Here is a 25,095-nt window from a genome sequence, read left to right on the forward strand (position 1 = left end):
TATTTGAGGAGCCAAGGAGTTATTTTGGGTTCACTTATATTTGTAAAGAGGATGAAGTAGAGTTTCAGATGTTACCATCATGGCTCTTGGTTGTAGCGCCTTAAAATGCATATGTGGTCCTTAAATTAAAGTATTAAAAAAATGGAACAATATGTAGGACTGCTAAAGCTTATTAAATTAATCCTAGCTTTATAAGGTTTTGCAAACAACTATCTATTAAACAAGACTAAAAATAATAAAAAAAAAATACCAGAACCAAGATATTTTCACATCTATCCACAAAGTACTGATCTAGAATAATTATTTGTCTTTGCTCTGGTAGGTTTTCACAGTAAGACAGAGCACAAAGCTAAACCCCTAAACTCTCAGAGCAAAATCTGACCTTCATAACTGCACACAAATTAACTTTTTAGTATTCAAATGGGAAGCATTCACCTTCACATAATGTTTTAAAACTCTGAAAACCGTTTATATGTTATCTTCCTGCCAACCCTGAATGAAACATGGCAGGAGTTCACAAGTGAGTTTGGCACTTAGCTGACACATTTAAAAAAGGAAAGCACTTACCCACTAGTAAAGAACTCACTGTGAGTTACAGATTTTAGTTCCAAGTACCACCATTAAAGTCATGGTTACCTATTCTGCCCAGCCCTCCCACTTCAGTGGAAAATCAGTGCAGTTAATCCATCACAAGCAGGAAAGCAGGATGAAAAAGGACAAACTTTATAGACTCTGAAGAGGAAAAAACCTTGCAAAGGAATCCACTTATGAAAAGTCACGGCACCCTAAGAGCAGCAGGGGCCCAGTGTTCTGCCAGCCCACGTTGTGTGCTCAGGTCCCTTCGATGTGTGGCTTCATGCCCAGTAAAAGGAATTAACAATAATTCAGTTCAGACAGTACAGCAGCATGAATCAACATGGTTCAGTTCCATGAGAGCTTGTCACAGTCTTCTAGCTAGTTACAAGTGGCACAGTGGTTTGTCACCCCTGTTGCTGAAACATCCAAAAGCAGCTTCATTTACATTTATAAATAGTCGTAATTCTGAGAGTGATGATCATCAGTTCTACCAAGTAGCTGCTGCAGTATTACATGAAATTTTACAGGACACACCTAGAAAGCAGTGAATTTTATGTCATTTCATATTTATAAAAATATTTTATTTTATGTATTTATAAAAAGAAAACAATCCCAGCCTTCAGGTGGCCCCTTTCCATGACTGGGTTGTACAGCCACAGGTTAAAAAAGGCAAACCAAGAATGGAGCGGGGTACCCCCACGGATCACTGTGGATCTGGTGTTAAATTATGTGTTTACATTCTCCAGTAACACAAATATCTGTGATAGCTGGAGGCACCTCATCTAACTGCACAAAACCAAAGCTGTTACTGACTTCAGCATGAAAATGTATTTCAAGTCAGGGTATTTTAAAAATATCTAACCAAATCTTGCACTCTACCAGTACATCAGCATGTATCACAAGTTCAGTGTGTCTCATGGTTCTTTGTTGGGACTGCTCTGATGCAAACTGAAGTGACAGATTCCTTTAGAACACAAAGCAACGGTCGTCCCACGCCCACCAAACCCACAGAAGAAACTCCAGCCTGGCTCTCAGTGGGTGCTCAAACCTCCAGCAGGGCCCTGTTGTGAACTCACAGCTTCTGCTCACCAGTGTGAGACCAGGAACTCAGCAACCAAATGTCTAATGGGGAAGAAGAACAGGGGAAAACAGAGCACAGGACAGCAGCAGGTAATTAGTGTTTGCAATTTCACCTTCCTCCTAGTACACACAGGCCTTTTTCAAGGTGAGCTTCGGCTGAGCTTCCTGCTGAGCCTTCAAATTACATCCTTAACAGAAACCTCAGTAGTTTTCATGCAGGGAATGATCTTCTGCTTATGTGTGAATAGAGAGCCAAATCTTACTTCCTTGGAAAAAGTTGACTCAACAGAGCTTTCATAATTGTTTCCAAGCACAGATACAATATTCAGGGTTCACATAAAAGCTTTCTACCTACAACACACTCATACAGGTATAAAAAGGTCCATTTTCCAAGACACTGGGTTCTCACCTAATTATCATCATGCAAACCCCAAGATGTTCTTCAGTCACTGTTCTGTATTACTTTGATTTTATTCTTAAGACAAAAGTGGTACAACTGATTAAAAGCTGAATTAAAAGCATGTGTATAGATGACAGTAATATATTCTTCATAAGTAGAGAATGCTTATAAAAATTTAATAGTACAATCCATTCAGTTTACACACATAAGCAATAAAATCCACCTGAAAACTGTGAGGTACTGATTTGCAGTATCTGTCCTCTGGAAAAAGATGCAATTTGCCTAAAATATTCTCACAATCTTCAAGAGATTTACCAAATACTTTGGAAAGAAATAATAACAATTTTTGCAATGTTGATAATAATTTGGCTGTTTTCAGACATTCAAGATGCTGACTTTGTCCATAAAGTTACATTGGTACTGCAGAGTAGCACATGTTTAATGGTGTGTAAAACAAAGCAACATGGCTACTGCTCTTACATCCTATTGCTCTCATCTTGCAAAGGTAAATAAACAGCAGAAAATTACACAAGTAATCATTTTAGTCTCTCCATGTAAAAATCAAGTGTACCTGAGAAAGGAATGTAATTTCAATTTATTTCCTGTAATCCATGCACACTGGTACATTAAATTACAAAAAATATTAGGAAATACCATTTAAATTTGATATTCTGGAACTGTGATAAAGGATTCTTTCAAGATTTAAACCTGCTAAAAAATTCTTCCATAAATTGATAATGGAGTTGGAATATTTTCTGATAGTTGCAATTTTTTTAAAGCAAAGAAATTATCAGAAGGCTAAAAATACCATTTCATTACAGAGGATATGACCTGTGAAAGCTGTGTCTGAATCATTGTAGCATGCTTTATTGTAAAACCAAAATCTCAAAATAGAAAGACCTCACCATGAGAAACTCTATGATCTCAAGGAAGAGGCAGAGTAAACACACGTGGTGCTGCATTGCTGAAATCTGAATTTTAAGAAGATAAAGCAGCATCTGATGTATATTTTATAACCTGAATTAACACATCATGTGTGCTGACAGCTGAGAAATCAGCTTAATAAACACTAATAGATGTATGCATGTGTTCACTTCTCTGTTTTACTTCTCTGACTCTCTGCTTTACAGACATATGATCCTGAAATAGATTTGAGAGTGTATCTCGTGTAAACTACATGTCACTATAAGGTCTCTCCCTATCACACAGTCTTTCATTTCTTGGAAAATGTAAACATTGATTCATAACTGCACATTATAAGGTTCTACACTTACACAGGGTTACCATTTTTCACAACTTCTTTACCTTGAAGCTAAAAATCAGTGGATCTTCCCCGATTTTAAGGTTTAAATCCCTATCCTTTACAGAAAAGTTCTGCTTCTGACCACTCTTCTGTTTTCAAGTCAACTAGTTTAGGTAACAGTTTCTGTGCTTGTATTTGATTTGAGACAGAAGATCTGGCAACCAAGCAAAGTTTGCTCAGCTGTCTAATCTGGACAGAATCTGTTTAGATGGATGTGCAGAACAAAGTTGTCACTCCTCTTCATGGGGGTACTCCATTCTCCTGTAGTTCAGAAAGCATCACATCTCTATTGTCCTCAGCAAAGACCAGTTTGAATACCAGTGCTGCTTACTTCAAAGCTGAGACTTTGAAGCCCCAGGCTATACAGCACAGCCCCGAGGAGCCTGCCAGACACCTCAGTCATCAGATTTGAACGTCACTGCCTTTTCTCAGTTCTTCACATCTCAAAACCAAGTGCAACCTACTGCTATTTTTGCACAGACACTTTCTAGTGACAAAGGAATGGTCTGTTCAACCCCATTCAGTGTGACAGTACATTAACTCATGGGGATGAAGAGCAGATTCAAAATGCAGTATCATATTTACAGAAGATGAAAGTACAAGGTTAACTTTCAAGCTTCCACATCTAGAAATTAGTACCTTTCCTATGCCAGAGGCCTCCATAAGCAGGTTAGGTAGAAAAGTCTTCTCACCAGACTGAGAGAGGAGTCTCAAAAGTGAATTTCTCCCTTTGGCCTCAGTTCTTCTACACCTGTAAGTCAGTGGGTACTCAAAAGCAGGATGTTTATGCCAGTCCATTACTAAGAGTATCCCTTGCTTCTTTCCAAGGCAATTCATTGCCACCTTCTTGGCTTTCCCACCATGCATTTCTTCACAGAGCAGATATTAGCACATGCAGTGATGGAAAGGGACAATATAATAACCAGCAACTGTTGCTCAGCTCCTGAAACTTGTTGTGTTTCTAAGTATTTCTTCAATTTTTTTTTCAAATTAGTTTCCCGACTTGTTATATAAAACCCAAAAGAGTAAACAGTTTAGTATTCTGGCAAAAAATCTACTTTGCTGGACACAGCATAAGGCTATGGTCCAAGATGTTCTTGTCAAAGTAAGATTTCTGGGAAGGTTTTTCTTTAGCCAGTACACCATGCTATAGGGATGTTGACATTTCAAAACAAGTAAGACAGCCTGACAGAAGGAACCCACATAGTCATTTGTTCTTCCATTAAAAGAAACATATGCTGTCCAGCAGTTGATAATTCCACTTACCTGTATGAAGACAGTATCAGAAAAAAATGATACCTTCTCTCCCCTGAATTATCAGACAAAGATAGAACCAGCTATACAACTGGTGATCCTCAGTGAAATAAAAATCAAAAGATGCAGACATACATGTGTGTTTTGGGCTACCACTTGGACTCTCTATTCAGAATGGAGCATTTTTGACACAGAAAAACTCTGTAAGAACAGCCTAATAATCTCAGTCTTCCCTTCAGTTTCAGGGCAGAACTATTTTACAGAATGCTGCAAACTCCAGTGACACTACTCAGGAATGTGACTGGCTTCTGCAAACCCAGCTGCACACAGATACAGTTTAAGAACCTAAATTACTAAGATATATGCTTAACTTTAAGCAATAAGACTTAAAGAATATCTTAAGTGCCCCACTGACTGGGGCCTGCTTGCATTCCCCTTACCCTTGAGAATGGGAAAGAATGAGATAAGAATACTTATAAAGTTGTACTCTATGAAGAGTTCTTCCAAATGTTTAGTTTACTAAATAAGACCAATTATCACACTAAATCTAAAAAACCAAGTTAATAACACTGTAAGGTTGCTAAATGCATTAGTAACAACATATTAATACTTGAATCATAAGCAAGTAATGATTAGAGTAACCTGACCACCGGAGATCACCTAAATTATGTACATTCTTTATTATTCAAGTCTTGCTTTATTGCACCTTACTCTGGCTTACCACAGGTAACAAATATATTGACTAGATGGCAACTTTAACTACGAGCAGCTGCTAATCAGTGCCAAGCCATGTGGAAATATGCATACATTCACCTTTAAATACTCACAGCATTTCTCCATGTAGAACAAGGGCAGCTTTAAATAGCAGGAGAGAGAATAAAGCCTGGTGTGATCGACATGTGGTCTTGAATCAGTTACACCAAAGCGCTTCGCCACAAACTGGATTATTAGGTAAGGTGGGACATGTGCACAGTCCAGATAGCTCACAGAGAATCAGAGACAGTAATTTATTTTAAAAAATACCTTTAGTTTGAACCATCAAAATCCCAGTTATTTTTTCTAAGAGTTTGAGCAATTAACTGCACAAATACATGCATGTGAGAAAAATGACACATAAATAATATCTTTTACTCCCTCCATTGTTATTGTTCACTTTTGCTATAACTTCCCACAAAAATATGTTTACTCCCACATATAGTTTCAACTTTGAAACATTTCAAGCTGAAACAGAAGTTACAGAAAATTGTAAGATACTAAAAGGTTGTTAGAAATGAAATGCTTACACAAGCTACTTGAGCCTTCCAGCTATAGGGTAAACAACTAAAAAAACATCCCCTAACTATATGCTTGGCAAATAAATGTGCAGAAGGGGGCATGGCAAGTGCTAAATAGCAAGTCCTGTTAATAGCAATCCTTGAAGACTGTGCTGTGTGGATACACCACAACCATTTATGCCAGCCTGATGTGTCAGAGTCTTCTACTTAAAGGGCAGCAAGATTTAAACATAGTAGACACATCCATTAAGAAAGGTTCTTAGCTTTTGGTTATGTCTACATACAAGCAATGTTTTAATTTCATTTTAAGTCCTCAAAAATAATAGATACAGAAGTGTATCTATTTTAGTTCTAACTACTGAATTAATAAAACTGCAGTGCAGAGATCTGTATTTGCTGATTTTATGGTTCTGTCAATATTCCATTTTGATACTGCACTCCAAAGCAATTGGAAAGCTCAAAGCATTGTTTCTGCACTTCCAAGACTAACGGACCAAGCCAAGAGAGTTGATTACCTTGGAAGTCTTTTCGAATTCTAAACTATCGCTGTCTGTGTCTCCCTCAACCTATTCTGGCTCACCTTTCTTCATTTTGCCCAAAAATGTTTCAGACAAGCCTCTCTTAAAAGTAGACTGCAATGCAAGAAGAGATTGTTTCCAGAGAAGTTCTAAAAGAGGAATTGGCCCTATGGGCCAAAATATGTTCTTGATCATCAGTTTATATAACCTCACACTGCCAGTACTCCAGCCACAAAAATAAACACTTATCCCACCTTCACTCATTGCCATCTGTCTGGTATGATTTTTCCTACCTCTAGCACATTTATACTCACAAGATATACAAACAAATAGAAGTTAAGTGCATGTACACCTTTTAGTAAGAAAAAGAATCTGCAAACTATAACTTGTTAAGAATGTATCACAAGAACATGAGAGAGGAGAAATAAAAAAAAAAACAACTTCCTGCATTTGGAGGCCTTTTTCCACTTATATATAACTTTTCAAAATGCGAAGCAGCTATTAATTCAAATCCCGACACATGGGGAAAATGATCACTTTTTCTTTACACAAAAAGAAAGTACATATGTACTATTTTTTTTTTAATGGACTAAGAGACAGTTGCAGCTGCTCACATATTGTAAGGAATGAGCAGAATTAGCTGAGATGCATTTCATGTTAGGAGGCCTGAGCAGGGATGCACAGGAACAGCTAACTGAACAAAGTCTGGGAAATAAAACCAAGTTGGTGGATTGTGGCTCCATTATAAGCAGCTTTTAGTGCTAAAAGGAGGACTTTCATTTGAAGAGAAGCTCCCAAGGGACAGAGACTTCTTAAGAGAGAGGAATAATCTGGTCAGAAAAATGAGCAAAGGTGATTTTTATAAACAACAGTTAAGTCCATGTCAGACAAGCAAGTTTTAAATGGACAAGGCAAGACAAAACATGTTAGGAGTCAAGAAGTGAGAGAGACAAGGGTTTAGACAGGAGTTTTGGTGTGGACAGAAAGAAGACAGGGCTCAGGGATGCCATTTAAGGGAAAGCAATGAGGTTATAAATAGCCCACACAGTTGGATCTAATGGCAAAGCTGTTGGACAAACAGTAACAAAAGTCCTCAAAAACCAGAAACAGACTCTTTCTGATCTTACTGGAAGTGTTTTTGGAAAAACCTCCAAGCTAAGCGACCATAGTAAGTGACCTTGACTTCTCCAGTGCTGGGTCATTGACCAGTAAAATAGATATTCTTGAGCCACTGTTGAAAAGATTTCAGCTTTTAAGACAAACAGTGATACAAATAAGATAACAGATACACTCCATGTTAGCAAATAGCAACAAAACAATACAGATTGTGAATAGCAATATTTTTCAGCACCAGTAACTTCACTGCATGTCTATGCAAAGCTGCTTTGCATTTTTAGTAGAGTATTGCCAAAACTAAAAGTATCACTGAGAAAGCCAAGCATTATAATCTTTTCATAGACAAGATTTTTGAAGAAATATTTTTGCTTACGCTAAGTTGAACTTCTAACTACCAATCTTACTCTACTATCAAGCATTGTACATAGGTGGTTTCTGATAAGGAATTTTATGGACAGCAATTTAGAAAGGAAGTGTTATTAATATTGGACAACATGCCTTTAAAGGACAGATTTAAATATTACTGATTAGGGAAGACATACTATCCAATTCAAACATCTGCACTTTGAGTATCTGCTGGGAGTCAGAAATAAGGAGTTGCAGCAGGAAGTTGCAATATGAGAGACCTCATGCTTTTAGCAGTTACCGAACTTCAACAAACCGCAATAGCTAAAAATTATGTACAAAATATGTATTATTATTTTTTTTAAATAGGATTGGATAACTTCTCTGGGCTTTTCCTCAGACTTAGAAATATTCTTTTCTTTCCTTTTCCCTCCATTTGCTGGGATGAATACATTTCCACACTTAGAGAAAAAGCTGCTGTTTTCTTTTGTTTCGATTTCAATCCTGTTTGAGCCACTAGAAAAATGTTTAGGCCTCCTCTAAGAAATGAGGAAATTATTTAATGTAAATTTATCTTGAAGGAACAAAGTAAGCAAAAGTTTTCAAGCTAACATAAAAAGTTATATGCTTTTAAACTATGTCATAGTATGTATTACTAAAGCTCACCTAAGTGAAGTTTTACAAACTGCTCCTCATTGGAGACTAGGAATTATATCTAAAAACATTTATTGTACATAGTCAAATAATACATAATACACTCAAACTAAAATTTTTCCAATAACACATCAGAGGCAGGAAGGATAAATACAGGCTGTAAATATTAATCCACAGACAGGAAGACTTTATAGAAGTCTGTGTTAATAAATTACATAAAAATGAGGTTTCAACGCTTCACTGATTATGCAAAGATTTTGTTTGTTTTAAGATCAGCTGAAGAAAAGGTTTCTAATATGTAAATCAGTTCTCCAAACAGTTTTGCCACTAGGTTAAAGGCTGTGCTTATTCTCTCCAAAATGCCAGACATATCTTTGAGTGTGAGAAGAAAATTAAAAAAAGAAACAGACAAACCTTTCAACAAAATCATCCAACAACACAGACCTTTGTGAGAGATCTTACTGCAGTAGCTCAAACACTTCATTTGTTTTAAACTGTATAACTGAGACACAATTAAAAGGAAATATTTTAAAAATTAAAACATATTAACATTAAAGCATTTTAATACTGTCAAAAGTTTAACGACCAATGTACACAAGTCACCATCAGTTTGAATGCCAGCATTCCTTTTAACAGCAGTAATCAAAATAATAATATGAAGTATTAGGAATTTAGTACTGACAAGGAACCCTACAATTTGAGAATTTTCCCCTCTGACCTGCAACTCTGCTTGTAAGTAAAGCTATTGTTTCTCTCCCAACTCTTTGCATTCCTCCCAAGTTAACTCGACTAACATTTCAGTCTGCTAGAAAAAGATCTAAACAGGAAAAAAAAAAGAACTTTCTTCAAGGGCAGACTACAGAAAGTACTGGAAGCTTTTAACGGTCTACACGCCTTTACATTCATCACTCAGAAATAACAAGATGAATATTTTATTTCATAGTTTTCTGCCAATTGCCTCCTTTCTGATGGAGTGCAGCCTTATGCCTGTTTGTAGGCTTCCCATGCTGGTTCACAGTACTGAGAGGCACAGCATACAAACAGTCACAGTTTAGCCCTACATGTTTCTTTTAATTTCATCCAGAAGTACTTTTTCTACAGAAATCCTATTATAGCTTACTGATTTATATGATAATTCTGAAAGTCCAGTGGAGAATGCAACAACAGTGAACATAATGGCATTCCATTATTTCATCTATTTAAAATGCAAGTCTTTTCCAGGGTTGTATTAATAATTTATAACTCAACAACAGCTTACAGGTTGACAATTATTATTTGCAATTATTTTTATTATTACTCTTAATAGTATTTTACCCACAGGGAGAAAATATATTTATTTATACCTCTATCTTCTGCACTGCTGAAAGTTGAATATTTAGAAATATTGGAAGTAGCTGTCCTAGCAGGCAGAACAGAAGCACTTCAGACACAGCACATGAGGGAAGACAGTGGTTGCAGTGATAAGCTCTTGTATTCCAACAGGCCCCCAGGTAACTCATTCCTGACTCTCCCATGTGACACATTACCACAGTCTCCTCCAGAGGGCTGCTGCTTGGCAAATTGTTTATTATGCACAAACAACTTTAAATAGTAAGTGGGATCACGAAGTGAAAAGCAAATCTGTGGTATGATTGACCAATGGCAGCACTAAGATCTTAATTTGATTAGGTAGAGGGAAATGCTGATCAGGGAAAAATAACATTTAAAGGTTTTGGTAAGGAGCAACATCTGTGAACAGAAGGTAAGTAGGGGAGAGAGAGATTTCAGGAGCTCCAGAAGTTTGATAGACGAATTTACTGAAATTGAGAAATTGATAGAATTTTTTACCTTTGTAATTTTCCTTCTGAACAAATTGGGACTTCTTTATAAACCATATAGAAACAACTTATAAATAAGAATAAGAAGTGCCTGTCAGGCATTTATGTAGCATTTGATAGCATCTGCCCAACTGTCAGAGCCTCAACTTCAGCTGTGGCTGATCACAAGAACTTCAGGTAGAGAAAACGGAAGAAAAATCCACAAACCATATCTACCCTTCCCATGTATCAGAGAAAAAAAAAAACAAAGCTAAACATTTTCTGATTACTGCTGTGGGTCAACAGTTGAAACCCTGAAGCACAAGAGCTGGTTATAAGCATTTTAACAACCAGCTGCAAGTGTCACCACAGAATGGTTTGGGTTGGAAGGGACCTTAAAGATCATCAACTTCCAACCCCCGGCCACCACTAGATCAAGTAGCTCACAGCCCTGTCCAGCCTAGTCTTGAGCACTTCCATGGATGGGGCAATACAAATTTATTCAGGACAAAGGCTTGTTCTTGTTCATTACAAGGCCCATAGAAGAAGAAAAACAGTAGTGAGGGGAAATGCCAGAAAGACTACACTGACCATTTAACCCCAGGTTTGTATCTTCCTCTCAAAGAATGAAAATGTCCCTCAAAACAGCACTAGAAAAAAATAATCTTGCCTCTGAAGTGTGTTGAGGGTAGCTTACTTCAGAACTTAAGTTGTTTCACTTGAACAACTAGAAATTCGATCTAGTTATGACTCTGACAACAAGGTCTACTAATCCCCCAGCACCACATGCCTTTTCCATGTGTAAGCAGCTATTCAGAACAAGTCAGTCACCTCTCAGTATTTTCTTCAATAAGAAGCTGACATGCCCAACTTGAACCACAGATTAGCTTGTTTTTCCAAAACATGGAAAATTTTTATGGTTTGCTTTGAGCTGTCTAGAATCTCCAATCTTCTGAAATATGAACAACAGAACTGGACACAGTATTCTAAAACCACACAAACCCAAGACTGCATCTCTGCCTCTGTGCTGGTACTGCCCTTTGCACATAGCAAAAGGTTACAAATGGGTTTTTTCTACAGCAGCATGCCACGAACTTACACTGATTATGATGTGTAACTTTCCTAGAGTGTTTCTTCATGATTTTTCTTTTAAAATCTCTCACTTATATATATAATTCATACCTACCTGGATTAAATGGAGTTTGTTACATTAAAACTATTTAGAGAGATAACTCAGATCTTTATTACTAATCTTTGCTTTTTATTAATTCAATGCTTTAAATGCCCTAAATTATAAATTTTTATCAATTTCCAGCTCTACAAATGATTTTATAATCAACTCTATAGCTAATAAAATTACAGCATTTGACCAAATAACTTCCCTAAAAGGTAAATCTTTCCCTTAACAGCAGGCAAAAATATAAATAAATGTTCACATCAGTGAGCTAAATATTATAATCTAATTTATGCTAGACTAATTCACCAAACTGCAGATCTCTCAAAAAACTACAGCTCAAGAAAACCTACCTACTATGAAACTGTATCAACTGGCACAAGTTAAATTTTATTATTTTGTCTGTAGTAACAGAACTGCAAACTCTGCAACTCTGTTTCACAGGCATGACACACTGGAGATTGTTCCAAATGATTAGGAAGTTACCAATTTACCTCAAAATCTTAAAAAACAAACAAACAACACCCATTCTCATTTTCCAAGATTACTGAATAGTAAATGATAGATTAGGATCTTTCTTTATCTAATTTCTTTAAGAAGTTTTAGGTATAAGGCATCCAGAAAAACATCTGAGCTGCCTCTTTTGCCACAAATTATATTCATTCCTACACAGCATAGGACCCTTCATCTCTGTTTCTGTTCAGAACTGTAGTTTGTATTTTGCAGTAGGGTATTATTCTTATTCTTAGTAGTGCAAAGAAGTCTGTAGTCTCTTTATTTCTTTTGACCACTGGGATTTCATGATTTTCTTGGACCTGCTTATTCTTGTGACTCTTGAACCCTTCCATTCCTGTCGTTAATATATCAAATATTGAACAAAAATCTTCCATGCATCACAAGCACTTAAAAGGAAATTATTTCCTTCTGATTTTTTATTAAAACATTCTGAAAAAGTGAAGCATCCTTTAACACACTTGCTGTTCAAGTCAAAAATTCAAGGAAGATAATGATGAAAAGCCCCAAATCCTGAACATAGAAAACAGTATTCACTAAACAAGTTCATCACTTTTTTCCTCACTCATCTGGGCCAGCACAAATAAAATTTAAATAATAAAGTAACAGACATCTACTCAAGAGATCACAAATTATTTCTATAAAGAACATTTGAAAGGAATGAAATTCTCAGAACATTCTTGGTAAACAAGAATTTAGTTATCACATCTAAAAAATGAAATATTAAACATAAATAATCCCAGGATAACTAAGAAAAACAATAACTAAACACATTGAGCATTCACATGAAGTCCTTCGAGTACCATTTTATTAATTTGGCCTGAAGACAGAAATCACAAACTTCTAATTATAACGGATATACAGTGCAACTTGACTGATGCTTTCAGATACCAAAATGAAACATTCAAATGCTTTTTTGCTTTAAGGATTACATATGCAGATGTGTCAGAAAGCCAGCTCTGACCTAAATCTAACTCCCCCTTAGTCAGGGCTGTGTTCAGTCGATGCAGGGTAAGGAGGGCCAAGAGAGGACAGCACAGCACTGCCACCTCGTGCCAGGCAAGCTGGAGCCCGGCACACGGCTCCTGACGGGCTAATCCCAGAACGTGCTCTGCCTTTAAACTCTGACAGGTATTTGAGACCAGATGCTTCATCTTGAATTATGAAAGGCTGCAACTGCATCCGTCTCTAAGAACATCCAAAACCAATTCTTTAAATAAAAATAATCAATCTGAACTTAATCAGCATGTCAGGCAGCAACTACTCATTATATTTGCCATTGTAACAGCTTAGTCACTCATAACTGTGAGAAATTTCACTCACTAGAGATAAGACCTTTGCTAATGGCTATCTGCTTGAGATTATGTCTTTCTAGTTTCATTTTCCTTTTTAGTAAGAAATTATGACAAACCATACACAGTTTCACAGTTGCGTAAAAGATGCGTAAAATTTCTGAAACACCTTTGCTATAAAAAGGGTCATATAGTCTTGCTGTATAAATGTTTAAATACTGACAAGCTACAAAGAAAAACATTTCCTTTCAATCCAGTGTTATCTAAAATAGAAGCACTTCATCAAACAACATAATAATGTAAAGAATGTGATTTTTTGTTGTTGTTGATGTACTGATAAATATAATTCTGCTCACTGGATATTTCAGTCCTCCCCCAAGAGCCATCATTACAAGCACAAAAGATGTAAAATAGCAGTACTCACCAATATCATTAGCTAGGGCAGCAGGATCAGAGACCCCAAGGGTAGCTTCAAACTCTTCCTGAAGACGATAAGCTCTTTGAAGAAGAGATTCAAGCTTATGAATGAATTCAGCACTAATGATATCCTGCAAGAAGACAGACATTACAAGATTTTCTATTTGGTTACAGCCTGTAAGATTCCTTTGTAAAATCCAAAGATATTCAGCCTTCACAGAGCAAACCATGCCACATGAGTTTCCTACAAACCACACAGGAACACTGTCAGATGAAAACTTCAACATCCAAAATATATACACTTTTCTGAACACACACATAATTTATTTAGTGTAATAAAAATAAAATCTAAATTTTAAAGTACTTTAGAATTATCTGTGATGTTTGCTGCACTAGAAATAATGAAAGTCACACATACCTGTTTATTTCAAAATATTTTTAGCATTTTGTTCATAAGAAAGGAGGAAAACAAAGTTCAAGCACATTGTTTGTGCATATGCACAAATTGATTGTTTTTCCCCAATACATTTATCTTTGCCAAGCAGATACCCTCTCACATAATCATAAAAGAAAAAGAGGATCCAGGGCATTATGTGTGGGGAAGTTGTCTGCTTGATAGCTCGATAATACTGTCCAGAAGCAAACACTGATGTATCAGCAATTGCCAAAAGATAAATAATGCTAATTCCCTCCCCATGCCCTGCTCCAACCAAAAAAAAACTCAGAAGGAATGAATTCAGATCTCCTTTAAACGCAGTACCACTAAATTGGAAATGGAATCGATTGTCAAGTTTGGTAACTGAATTTGAATTTGGAAAGATTCAGTTAATAACAGAACAAATTGTCAGGGCAGCATCAGATTACAGACTCAATATACTCACTTCTACACTTTCTTCTGCAATTGCATCTCCTGCTCCCAGCTTAATGGAACCACAGATGGCTTCATCTTCAACTTGTCTGTTACGAAAAGTTAGTGCCTGTTCCCAGCGCCTCAGTGCTTCTTCAAACAGCTCCATACCTAGGGGAGAGCAGGAACACCTCCACTTCCATGACACAGCTTCAGCTGCCTTCACATTTTAGAGACACGGGAAAATATGTAGCTAAAACAAGCATAACTATCACAGAGATGTAAGTTGAAACAACATCAATTCCCAGCTTATACCAGTATATTCCAAGTACGTATTTGCTTTCTTTTTGTGTAAAGAAAAGTGATCATTTTCTCCATGTGTCGGGGCCTGATTTTAAGGATTACTACTACCAATAATGGAATAAACAGTATTCTGAAAAACTAACTTTAGATCAAGTATGATTTCATTATTTTATGGAAATGTTCTCAGACTCTTTCCAACAGGACACTGAGAAAGAACACAACAATATTGTGTGTCACTTTACCATCAATCCAAGAAATTATTTACATTCATTGTAGGTAAATGCTGAATATTCTTATTATGACTTACCCATCAAATATAAATTTTCAGGTGTAGTGACAGGGATATTGACAAGCTTAATGTCATCTTCATCTGCTTTATCCCAGGAATTAGAATTGGCACAAGCACAACTGTGACAAGAGGTGGCACTCTGAACCTTAAAAAACATAAACAGATTTTGAAGTGTTGCTATAGTGAGTATCCTTAAAACCACATTCCTGCCAGAGTACATTACATCCAAGCCATCTGCCTAGAAACTGTTTTTACTCTGTGGTAAGGACAGTGGCTTCTCAGCATCTCTAGCTGCCTGTGCAGTCTGTTCAGCTAAGTTCATTCAGCTCAGTGAAGCCTTTAGATGCATATTCAATGCAAGTTAATAGATATTCAAGAGCCTTAAAACATTTTTACTTACCGAAGTCAGGCTTTGAACTGAACCAGAGTATTTACTGAAAAGTCCTCCATTTGCATAGATACAGGACTGAGATCCTTTTTCCTTGGCAGAGCTCAGAGAAAGAGTCAAGTTTTGTCGACTACTGGAACAACTAGAACCTAAGAGATACACTTATTTTAAAGCTCTTGCAAACTCAAAATATTGCTTCTTTTGCAATTCTATCAAGAATTGCATTTACTCTTTTCAATAAAATCCAGTTTAGAAGCAAACCACAATTATTCTTTTATTTACTTCAGAAATGACACATTTGAATTCACTATCTATAACAATAACTATGCGTTTTAGCTTAATTATTCTCCTATTCTACAAAAAATCAGATCTGAATTTCTCAGTATCGAGATACACATACAAGAATGGCAAAACCCATTGCTAAAACACTATTGATAAAAAGGGGTTTAATCCTGGTTTGTGATTAAAACTTCACCTTTGAGAAGAAGCCCAGCTTCTTTATAAGATACTGTAATTTTGTTTCTCATTTGACAAATTCAAAATTTAAAGTCTAACAATTCAAACCCACTCAGGTGTTCCATCCTATGGAGATGATTAGAGGGATGGAGCACCTCTCCTATGAGGACAGGCTGAGAGTTGGGGTTGTTCAGCCTGGAGAAGGCTCCAGGGAGACCTTACTGCAGCCTTTCAGTACTTGAAGGGGGCCTGTGAGAAAGATGGCAACAGACTTTTCAGCAGGGCCTGCTGCAATAGGACAAGGGATAATGGCTTTAAAACTAAAAGAGGGTCGATTTACATTTGATAACAAGGAAGAAGGTTTTTACAATGAGGGTGCAAAACACTGGGATGGATTCCCCAGAGAGGTCATGGATGCCCCATCCCTGGAAACATTCAAGGCCAGGTTGGATGGGTCTATGATCAACTTGGTCTAGCTGAAGACATCCCTGCTTAATGCAGGGGTTGGACTGGACGAATTTTAAAGGTCTCTTTCAACCCAAAATGTTCCATGATCAAAGGAAAATAGGTTTTTTTACTACTACAGTTATGCACACCCATCCCCTCATACCCCTTTTTTTTCCTTTCTAAGAAAACAACAAAGAAACCCCTAACTTGGGGGTTCCATGACATACCTTTTTCTGAAGCAGCTGCTTTAGTACACTCTAATACGAGATGAGTTGGTTCCCATGGTGGCACTTTCTTGTTTTTCTTTCCACGTCTTCTTTTAAAGTGATGGGCCAGAAAAATCACAGATATTGCACTCACTGCTGTTACTGTGAAAAGCTTCTTTAACCCTGGGGAAAGCTTTATCTGGAAATAAAAGTGTGACTTAATTGCAAATATATATACTGAGAGACAGACTGCAGCACCAAGAACTATAAAGTATACTGCAAATCCACAGACTATGGGGATCTAAGCAAATGACTTTCAAACAAAGATTTGGGTTTTTTAATTTCTTCTTAATGCCAGGACAATGCAGGGCTTCAATTAAATCTCTAACAGCAAAAAAATACTGAGAAGGAACTCACCTTTCACAACAACACTATTTCTTGCACTGTGAAAGAACGGGGAAGATCCTAATGCCAACACTCGTGTGATGTTTCAATTTGAGCAGAATGTATTCTCAATTTGAGAATGTATTTAAGTACATTTCTCTAAATAAACGGTTTAAAATTTTTTTATATTTTATTTTGGATATAGAGAAGTCATAGGTTCACAGGTGTTTCAATTAGTAAATAAGAATCACATATACAAGCAACTTGTATCAAAAGCCTTTAACAAAGTTTGTAACATACAAAGTAGCAAGATATACAAAGAAGGAAAGTGCCATTTAACTGGAAACCACAGTTCACAAAAATCTTTGGAAACTCACGCTGCTTGAGGAACTGACTGCTGGGAGAAAACCAGATCCACAGTCCTCAGGCCTCATATGGTGTTTCTGTAATATGATTCCTCATACCAGAGAGAGCACACAGAGCACCACTGCACTCTGGCACTCCTGATTGCTGTGCAGTTGTTTAATACTATCAGCACTGTGCAATTTGAAGAAGCATTGAAAGCTTCTCTCTGCACTGAGTTTACAATCAACAAGTCAAGCACCTTTGACTTGAGAACCCTGCCCTTCCTGGTACCATGCCTTGACTGAAGTCTACAACTACCACTGGATTCCGTGAGGAAAAGGCAGTGCATGAAACACCAACACGAACTTACACAAGACTACTGTATTCCAGAGAAAAGAGTTAACAACCAAACAGCTGAGATTAAGACTTCTAAGATCACAAAATTAAATGTTAAAATGAACGTTTCAAAGAACCACAAAGAGATTTTTTTTAAATTTGTATGTGCCTACAAACATGATCATAAATTGATTAACAGTGACATGAAAACCTCTAAAAAGAGGAAAGTTAATAGTTGCACATAATGGAGTTGCACATGGTATTTAAAAAGGATACGAATATGCTGCAACATAAAAAAAGAAATCAGTGATCTTGCACTGAGAGGTTTAAAGTACTTAAATATAGAAAAAATGTGAAAATGAGCATATACTGTTAAGACTGAGAATACTTCATCCTGGTTTTATATGCAGTAAAAGAAAAGTATTTACAGGGAAATGTGAAATTTTACATAGCTTTTGCTGATAAGCTTCCAATTCAATAAAAATAAAACACAGTCATATTAAAGTCCTGGGCTTTAAAAGAAGAACTCAATACTATTATTCAAAATTTAATGACAGTTATGCTTAGCTTTTAAATACTAAAAAAAATTCTACAAGAAAAAGAAAGGCAACTTGAGAATTTTGATATTTTGAGAATCATTGCACTGTTACAAAATGGACATATATAGACACTGCAGGTAAAGCAGATGTATGCTGATGTACTAAGCATTTATTAGCAGAAAAAGACAAAAAGACATGCTTATTTTAGTTCAGTGTGGCAAACAAACTAAACTCCAAGGTATTCTGTACAAATTAAATTCACACTAAGATCACAAGAGCACGCACAACACTGCAATAAACTTCTAAATGTATAACAAAGTAACAATATTTAGATAATGTATTTATTACCTGGTTAAGAGAATAGTACCAAGAAAGGGGAAGATGAAACACCCGTAAAGCTACTGTCTTCAGAGAAAATCGTGTCTCAGCAACAGCTTCTTCTGACATGGCTCCTTCTCTCCCATACCTCATTAAGCGAAACTATCTTGAAAACAATCACAGATGGTCTCCAGAATACTCTGTCAAATGAAGGACACATACTAAGTTATGCAACAGAAGCCCAGGACGATTTTCTTCCACAAGCTCAAATCTCTTTCATCACAGGTACATGACTTGTTTGATTGATGTTTTGGAGTAGAGGCAAGCCGTAATGTGGAGATAGCAAATTTGCTGGTTCAGCTTAGGCCCCATTTGTCCGACTGCTGTGTGCAGACGTGCAGATGTACAACCAGGACTAGAGAGGGCTCGGTCTGCTTTGATTAGCCGGCCGTTCACTTACTATATCCTCTAAATCACGCACAGCAACAACACTGCCTCTGAAACCACGACCGTTGGAAGAACATTTTTGCCAGCTGAAAGAGTTAAAATATTTGACAGCAGCCAGAAAAAGTTTATCTCATTCAGCGCTTCGATTATTTTGCAGACACACCGTGAGAAAAAACCGCTATAGCCTGACGTAATCTCCACGATCCAGGCGCACCCCTCTCACTCCCTGATGCTGAACACAGGGCGAAGCCTCCGAACCGCGACTCCGGGACCGCAGCCGCGGCACGGCGGGAGGCGACGGAGGCCGTGGGGCAGAAATCACCTCCGCCCGGCCCTGCTGAGCCCTCCCCAGCCCGGGCAGCCCCGGCATCGCGGGCGGGCAGCGGACAGACCCGGGTGCCCCGCGCGCCCCTCAGCCCCCTCCCCGCAGCCTCCCGGGCCAAGGCGCGGCTCTGCCCAGGCCGGGTCGCTACAGCCGCGCTCAGCTACCTGCCGAGCACCGGGGCCGCGGGCAGCTCCCTCCGCTCCCGCCCCGGCGCTGCCCGGAGACCCGCGGGATCCGCTTCCGGCACAGGGACAAGCGGCCGCTGTCGGTCGGGCGGAGCCGCTGCCACGTGAGAGAGACCCGTGGCGTCCGGAGGCCGCGCTCGCCATCTTTGCTCCGGGCAGCTCCCGCCGCGGGTGGCCGGGCAGGGGCGGGGTGAGCCCCTGCGCCGCCATCTTTGTGCGGGGCAGCGCTGATATGAGCGGCTGAGGCGCTCGGCGCAGCCATCTTTGTGCGGGGCGCGTCCCGCGGCGGCGTCGCGGCACCGCGCCCGCCCGTCCGCGCGTGTGCGGGGCGGCACCGGCGGAGCTGCGGCCCGGGCGCGCCCAGCTCCGCCACGGCAGCCCCGCTGCAGCGCCGCTGTCCTCGCAGGCAAGGGCGAGCCGTCGGGGCGAGACGCGGAGCTGATCGCGGCCCGGCTGAGCTCCGGGATCCGTGCGCGGCGCATCCTCCCGGCTGCTCCGGTAAGAGAGGAACGGCCCGCTTGGGCAGCGGCGGAGCGGTGTTGCGGAGGGCGGGAGCGCGGCGGGCCGTGTGTCCGGCCGGTCTCACAGCCCAGGGGGTGTTGGCGCGGCGATGGCGGCCGCCCCGGGAGCCGTCCCGGCGGCCAGGGCACCGCGGTCCCGCAGGGCTGGGCGGGGACCGGAGGTCGGCGGTGCCCGGTCCGGGGCAGCGGGGCCGTGTGGGGCGGGACCGCGCTCTCGCCGGCTGGAAGCGGCCACAGACCTCCGCAGGTCTCTGCTGAAGTTGCAGCTGTGCGGCAGCGGTACCGTGGATACCGCGCAATCCCTAAAAACAGTAATTTACCGATAAATGGCCCTGTTCGCTGCCCGAGTTATCCATGCGCATGGATCACCGCGTATGAGCGGTGGAACAGCCTGGGGGAAAAGTCCGGGGTATCACCTAGTGGAAAATCACTGTAGGCTTCTCCTGCGCTTAGGCAAAGCCCGAGTTAGGAAAATCCTCTTAGAAATATAGAGGTCAGCTAATGGGTTTCATAGTTAGGATTTAGCGTGGTGGAAGAAAGAAACGAAAGAGTGGCCTATATGCCCTGAAAGCCAATATAAACTAACCCTGTAAGAGGATATATCTTCAACGCCAGCATTTTTTAAAATGTCCTTTCTCTGTGAGAGCAGTACTTAAGGGCAGAAAATAAATGTAATGGAAGTGACTTACCAATTTGTGTCTTGCTTGAGTGGTTAGCTCTTGGTGCCTGAGGAGAACGACCAGGTGTCTCTGACCAGGTTATTGAGCATACTTTTGTTATTTAGTGGGAAAATACCAGGTTTTATACTAAATAGATAAAGTAAATTCTCTACCAGAGCCAGGATTGGTGTCATTTTTTTCAAGAAAATGGGATGTGCTTGTTTATTGTTAGTAGATTTTAAAAAAGATAAAAATATGGAGGGGTGGGAGATAAAATTCAAAACTACCTATTTCTTGGCAGAATGTGAAAGAACTTAGGTCAAGAAATAAGAAAAATGAACCTTAATTTCACATGCTAAGAAGACTAGTTTCAAGTTTGGTAAAAATATCTTTTATGTACAAAGTGGTGCTGAAGTAATTTCTGTAAAGTTTATAAAAAATCCACACATTTTTAGAAAAGTGATAAAAAACATGTCTTAAAAATCTGAATATGCCTAAGGCTATAGCTTCAGTGGGCTTTTATAGCTTAGAGCGAACACTGGTGGGTTTTTTCTGAAGTGTGAAGAATATCAGTATGGTAAGTAATTACTGAACTTCCAGACCTCCTTAGTATTCTAAGCAATTAAGTGTTCAAGTACAAAGTTGCACCCTGTGTCACTCTTGCTTTGTTGCTGTAAAATGAAAATAAATGTTAAATGAAATTGTTCCAATGCATCACTGGTAAAATAACTATGAGTGCAGCTAAGGAGCCTGAACTTAGAGATTACTGGTTTGAGATGCTGTTATTCAGAGCTGTACCGACAAAATAATAAAAGCCTGTAATGAGGACACAATTTCTGCTTCATGTAATTGATGTCTTCAAAATAATCGTTTTATTCTTAAAATCTTCCATCAGCATTCCCTTACTGAACTCCGTAAAATGATCTGTTAAAATGACTCCAAATTTAGAACATCAGTGGAATACATAACACATATAATTGTTTATTTCAGTATCTGTTGAAGTGTTAACTACTGTAACTAGGCAGATGAAATCATTAATTCAAAAATTTTTGAAAGAATTTTAAAGTCTGTTTTGTTTCTGTAGGCAATACTGGGTTCCTTACACAAGCCAAAGATAATTTTTGAGATCAGTTGAATTCTCTTACTCTTTGGTGGAATTTTTCTGGGGGTGTAATAGGTCTTCCATGGTAGGCACCACACAAGTCGGTGGTGCTGTGGAATTCTACTGAATAATAACTAGGTTGCTGGTCATGATGCTTTGAATTATGGTTCATATTTCTCTGATGGCTCAAATTTTTTTTCTTGGTGAATGAAAAGCCTTGTCAGGAACACAAAAAAAATCCCAAGACTGGAGTTCAAGATACTTTTTTCTTTGAATATAGCTGTGCATGCTCTAAGCACAAGCATTTTGATAATTCCTGCTTTGGAACATTAATTGGTTCACTTGATGGGATGCTGTAGTATGAAGCATTGAGATAGGTGAACTGAAACCTCTGAAGAAAAGCAATGGAGAGAGCTGGCAGTAGACTGCAAAGTTCCTCCCAGATATTTGGGAAGCATTTGATGAGAAGCTTATTGCGTGAGTGTGATCAGGAACAGTTAGTGTGGAAACAGGGTGAGGGAGTTGGGGCTGTTCAGCCAGGAGAAGAGAGGAGAGGGACACGTTATACAACCTCCAGTGCCTAAAGGGGCTGTAAGAGAATTGGAGCAGGACTTTTCACAAGGGCCTGTAGTGATAGGACAAGGGGGAATGACTTTGAACTCAGAGGGCAGGATTGTTAGATTAGATACTAGGAAGAAATTCTTTGCTGTGAGGGTGGTGAGGCACTGGAACAGGTTGTTCAGAGAAGTTGTGGATGCCCCATCCCTGGAAGTGTCCGAGGCCAGGCTGGTTGGGGCCCTGAGCAACCTGATCTAGTCAGTGGCATCCCTGCCCATGGCAGAGGGTTTTGATACAGATGATCTCTAAGGTTTCTTTCAACCCAAGCTATTCTGTGATTCTATGATCTCACTGGGATCATGAAATGGAGATATACTCCAGCTTTGGAACAGGAATATAAAATGGAATGCAAGAGAAACTACGAAAGTAGGCTTGTTGGATTGTTTTGGGTTTTTTTTCAATTACTGAAAATGCAGAAAAACAATTTTTGGATGAGATCAGCGCAATGCAGAAGCTGGTGTAAAAGCAGATGTGATAATGAGCTGCAGGGGAAGAAATGCAATCTCTTTAGACAGAGTAGGAAGTGGTGACATGGAGGAAGGTCAGTGAGTGAGGGAGGGGCTACCCTGGGCTTGCTAGGACTTAGGGAGGTGAAGGATGAGTCATGGTTTTGAATTAATTTTACAGTTTTAGACTTTAACATAAAAAATTACAGAATGTGTTTCTGCAGCTATGTATATTGAGCTACCAAGGTTATGGCAGTACAGTGAGTTATCACAGTGCTTCAAGATGGAAGGAGGTGTGTAAAAAATTTGTTAACAAAACATGAAAGAAAGGCCATTCAGCTTTGCTCGTATAATGGCATGTGAAGAATTTGTAACATTAAGTACACTTCCACAAGAGATGCTCTCCATATGGACAAGGAATAGGGACCATATCTATAGGGACCTGAGTTTGAACAGCTTTGGCCTTTCTGATGATTATTAGAAAAAGAGAGGTGCAGACCAAGAAACAGAAACTGGCATGAGCAGAACTCCTGGGTTTGGGTTTGTTCAGGACTGCAGGTTTCGATTTGTGCAGTTCCGTGTATGAAAAGTTAAATACATTAAATACAAATCTGGCAGCATGAGGTGAAGTCTCCATTCATTGCTTTGTATTACTTGGAATAATGCATTCAGAAAGCTTCTTTCATAAAAAAATTAGGCCTAAAGCTTTACCTAATCCATTATATCAGTCTTTCTAAAGCATTTGTATTAAATAATCTCACTGCATTTAATGTTCTCAGGGCTTTATTTGAAACTCACTTGTCCTTTTTTAACATTTGAACAGACTTTGCAAACTGTGGAAGATGTAATATGCATTCGTGCTGCCATTTCTGTTCTGAAAGGGAACTTTACAGTTCAAAGAGGAATTGCTAATATGATGGAAGTTGAGGAGATTTGGCTTGAAAAACTGTTGCCTTATTTAAAGTGTCTTTCAGTAACAGTGTATATAGATTACAGACAGTCTGTCACTGAACTGAGGAAGTACTTCTCCAGCTGGAGCTTATGTTTTAGAATAATGCATTTTAAATGTCATGTCACTGGTCCAGGAAGAGAATTTAGATCTCATCTAGAAAAAAAATCCTAAATGATTAATTTACTGTGGTATTTTCAGTCTTGTGAGATAAGTTCTGAAATACTTTGTTGAACAACTGTTAACATGATATTAAAAAAGACTGAAACATACACATTTTTGAGTCTATTTATACAATTATATGTATAATAAATACATTATTTGTATATAAGTAATTGCTTATATGTAAAGAAAATGTATTTGAGTGTATATGTGCAGGTATATACATATGTTCATATAATATGTGACATGAAGTATCACATTATTTCAAAACAAATAATATGTAATACTTTAATAATATTATTTGTGTAACAATGTTTATAGTAATAAAACAGACTATTTATACACATACACACACATATATAGAAAAATGACCAAAGGGAGCTGAAATGGCTCTTGATTCAAAGGGATCTTATTGCAAGGCAAAGGAATTAAAAAACAAGTCAGACATAATAAGCTGAGAGTTTACCAGAGAGTGTGTCTGAGATGCCCATTATGCAAGGTTTGTTTTCCCTCACTCTGTCAAAGCTGTAGGGTGCTTAATATTCAAAGGAGTGATTGGTCCTATAAGAGGAAGGAACAAACCTAAAGATGCCAAAGCACACAGGCAAAGTGGAAAGAGGTATTGATAACAGTTCCAAAGGCTGCAAACTGATCAAGGAGAGTACATCACTGAGTTGAAGTTTAGTTGCAAGTATTGATAAAGGAGCACTACATTGGACAGATAATAATTGGACAAAAAAAGTTAATTTTTTCTTGGCCTTTAGAGAGATTGAGTCATCAATAATAGTTGTTTAAATGACGAAACTGAAATGAAGTTATTGGATGGTCCCTGTCTGAATGAGTCAGTTGGAGTATTTTTATAAAAAGAACATTACAGAGTTAATTTTTTTATTTTCTTTCTGTTGCTTTCTGTGCAGCTATTGGAATAATAATGTGATTGTATTTAGCATTTTTTATTTCTGATAAGTTTCTGTGTCCGCACCAGAGACCTTGGAGTGGCAAAGAGAACAAGATAAAAGTTTGCTGAGTGTTTAGTGCTACGTGTGAGTCACAAGTTGCAGTTTTCTTTTGCTATATAATATGTCTGAATCTAGAATGCGTCTTTGTAAAT

At 38.6% G+C, this 25,095-nt stretch overlaps 2 protein-coding genes across 6 annotated transcripts in view; one reads left to right on the forward strand and one right to left on the reverse strand.

Annotated features, from left to right (window-relative positions):
* The window catches only part of MIGA1 (mitoguardin 1), a 37,405-nt gene extending 17,768 nt beyond the window's left edge, over window positions 1–19,637 (reverse strand). Inside the window, exons 1-7 of one of the 3 annotated variants that reach the window (XM_032118519.1) lie at window positions 19,507–19,637; window positions 18,601–18,770; window positions 16,670–16,847; window positions 15,552–15,688; window positions 15,170–15,296; window positions 14,594–14,730; window positions 13,720–13,843 (exon numbers count right to left, since the gene is read on the reverse strand). In XM_032118519.1, coding sequence (XP_031974410.1) covers window positions 13,720–13,843; window positions 14,594–14,730; window positions 15,170–15,296; window positions 15,552–15,688; window positions 16,670–16,847; window positions 18,601–18,723 — 826 coding nt within the window. In that variant the 5' untranslated portion in view covers window positions 18,724–18,770; window positions 19,507–19,637. Of the gene's footprint in view, window positions 1–13,719; window positions 13,844–14,593; window positions 14,731–15,169; window positions 15,297–15,551; window positions 15,689–16,669; window positions 16,848–18,600; window positions 18,771–19,180; window positions 19,374–19,506 lie in introns of those variants that run through there. The other 2 variants (XM_032118517.1, XM_032118518.1) reach the window with 2 other exon arrangements.
* Window positions 19,638–19,842: 205 nt separating this feature from the next.
* USP33 (ubiquitin specific peptidase 33) overlaps window positions 19,843–25,095 on the forward strand; it is a 38,944-nt gene continuing 33,691 nt past the window's right edge. For all 3 annotated transcript variants that reach the window (XM_032118487.1, XM_032118488.1, XM_032118489.1), the window contains exon 1: window positions 19,843–20,025. The gene's annotated coding sequence lies outside the window, so the exon portion shown is untranslated. The remainder of the gene's footprint in view (window positions 20,026–25,095) is intronic.

Source organism: Corvus moneduloides, chromosome 9, assembly GCF_009650955.1.
Source record: "Corvus moneduloides isolate bCorMon1 chromosome 9, bCorMon1.pri, whole genome shotgun sequence".
Classification (NCBI taxonomy): domain Eukaryota; kingdom Metazoa; phylum Chordata; class Aves; order Passeriformes; family Corvidae; genus Corvus; species Corvus moneduloides.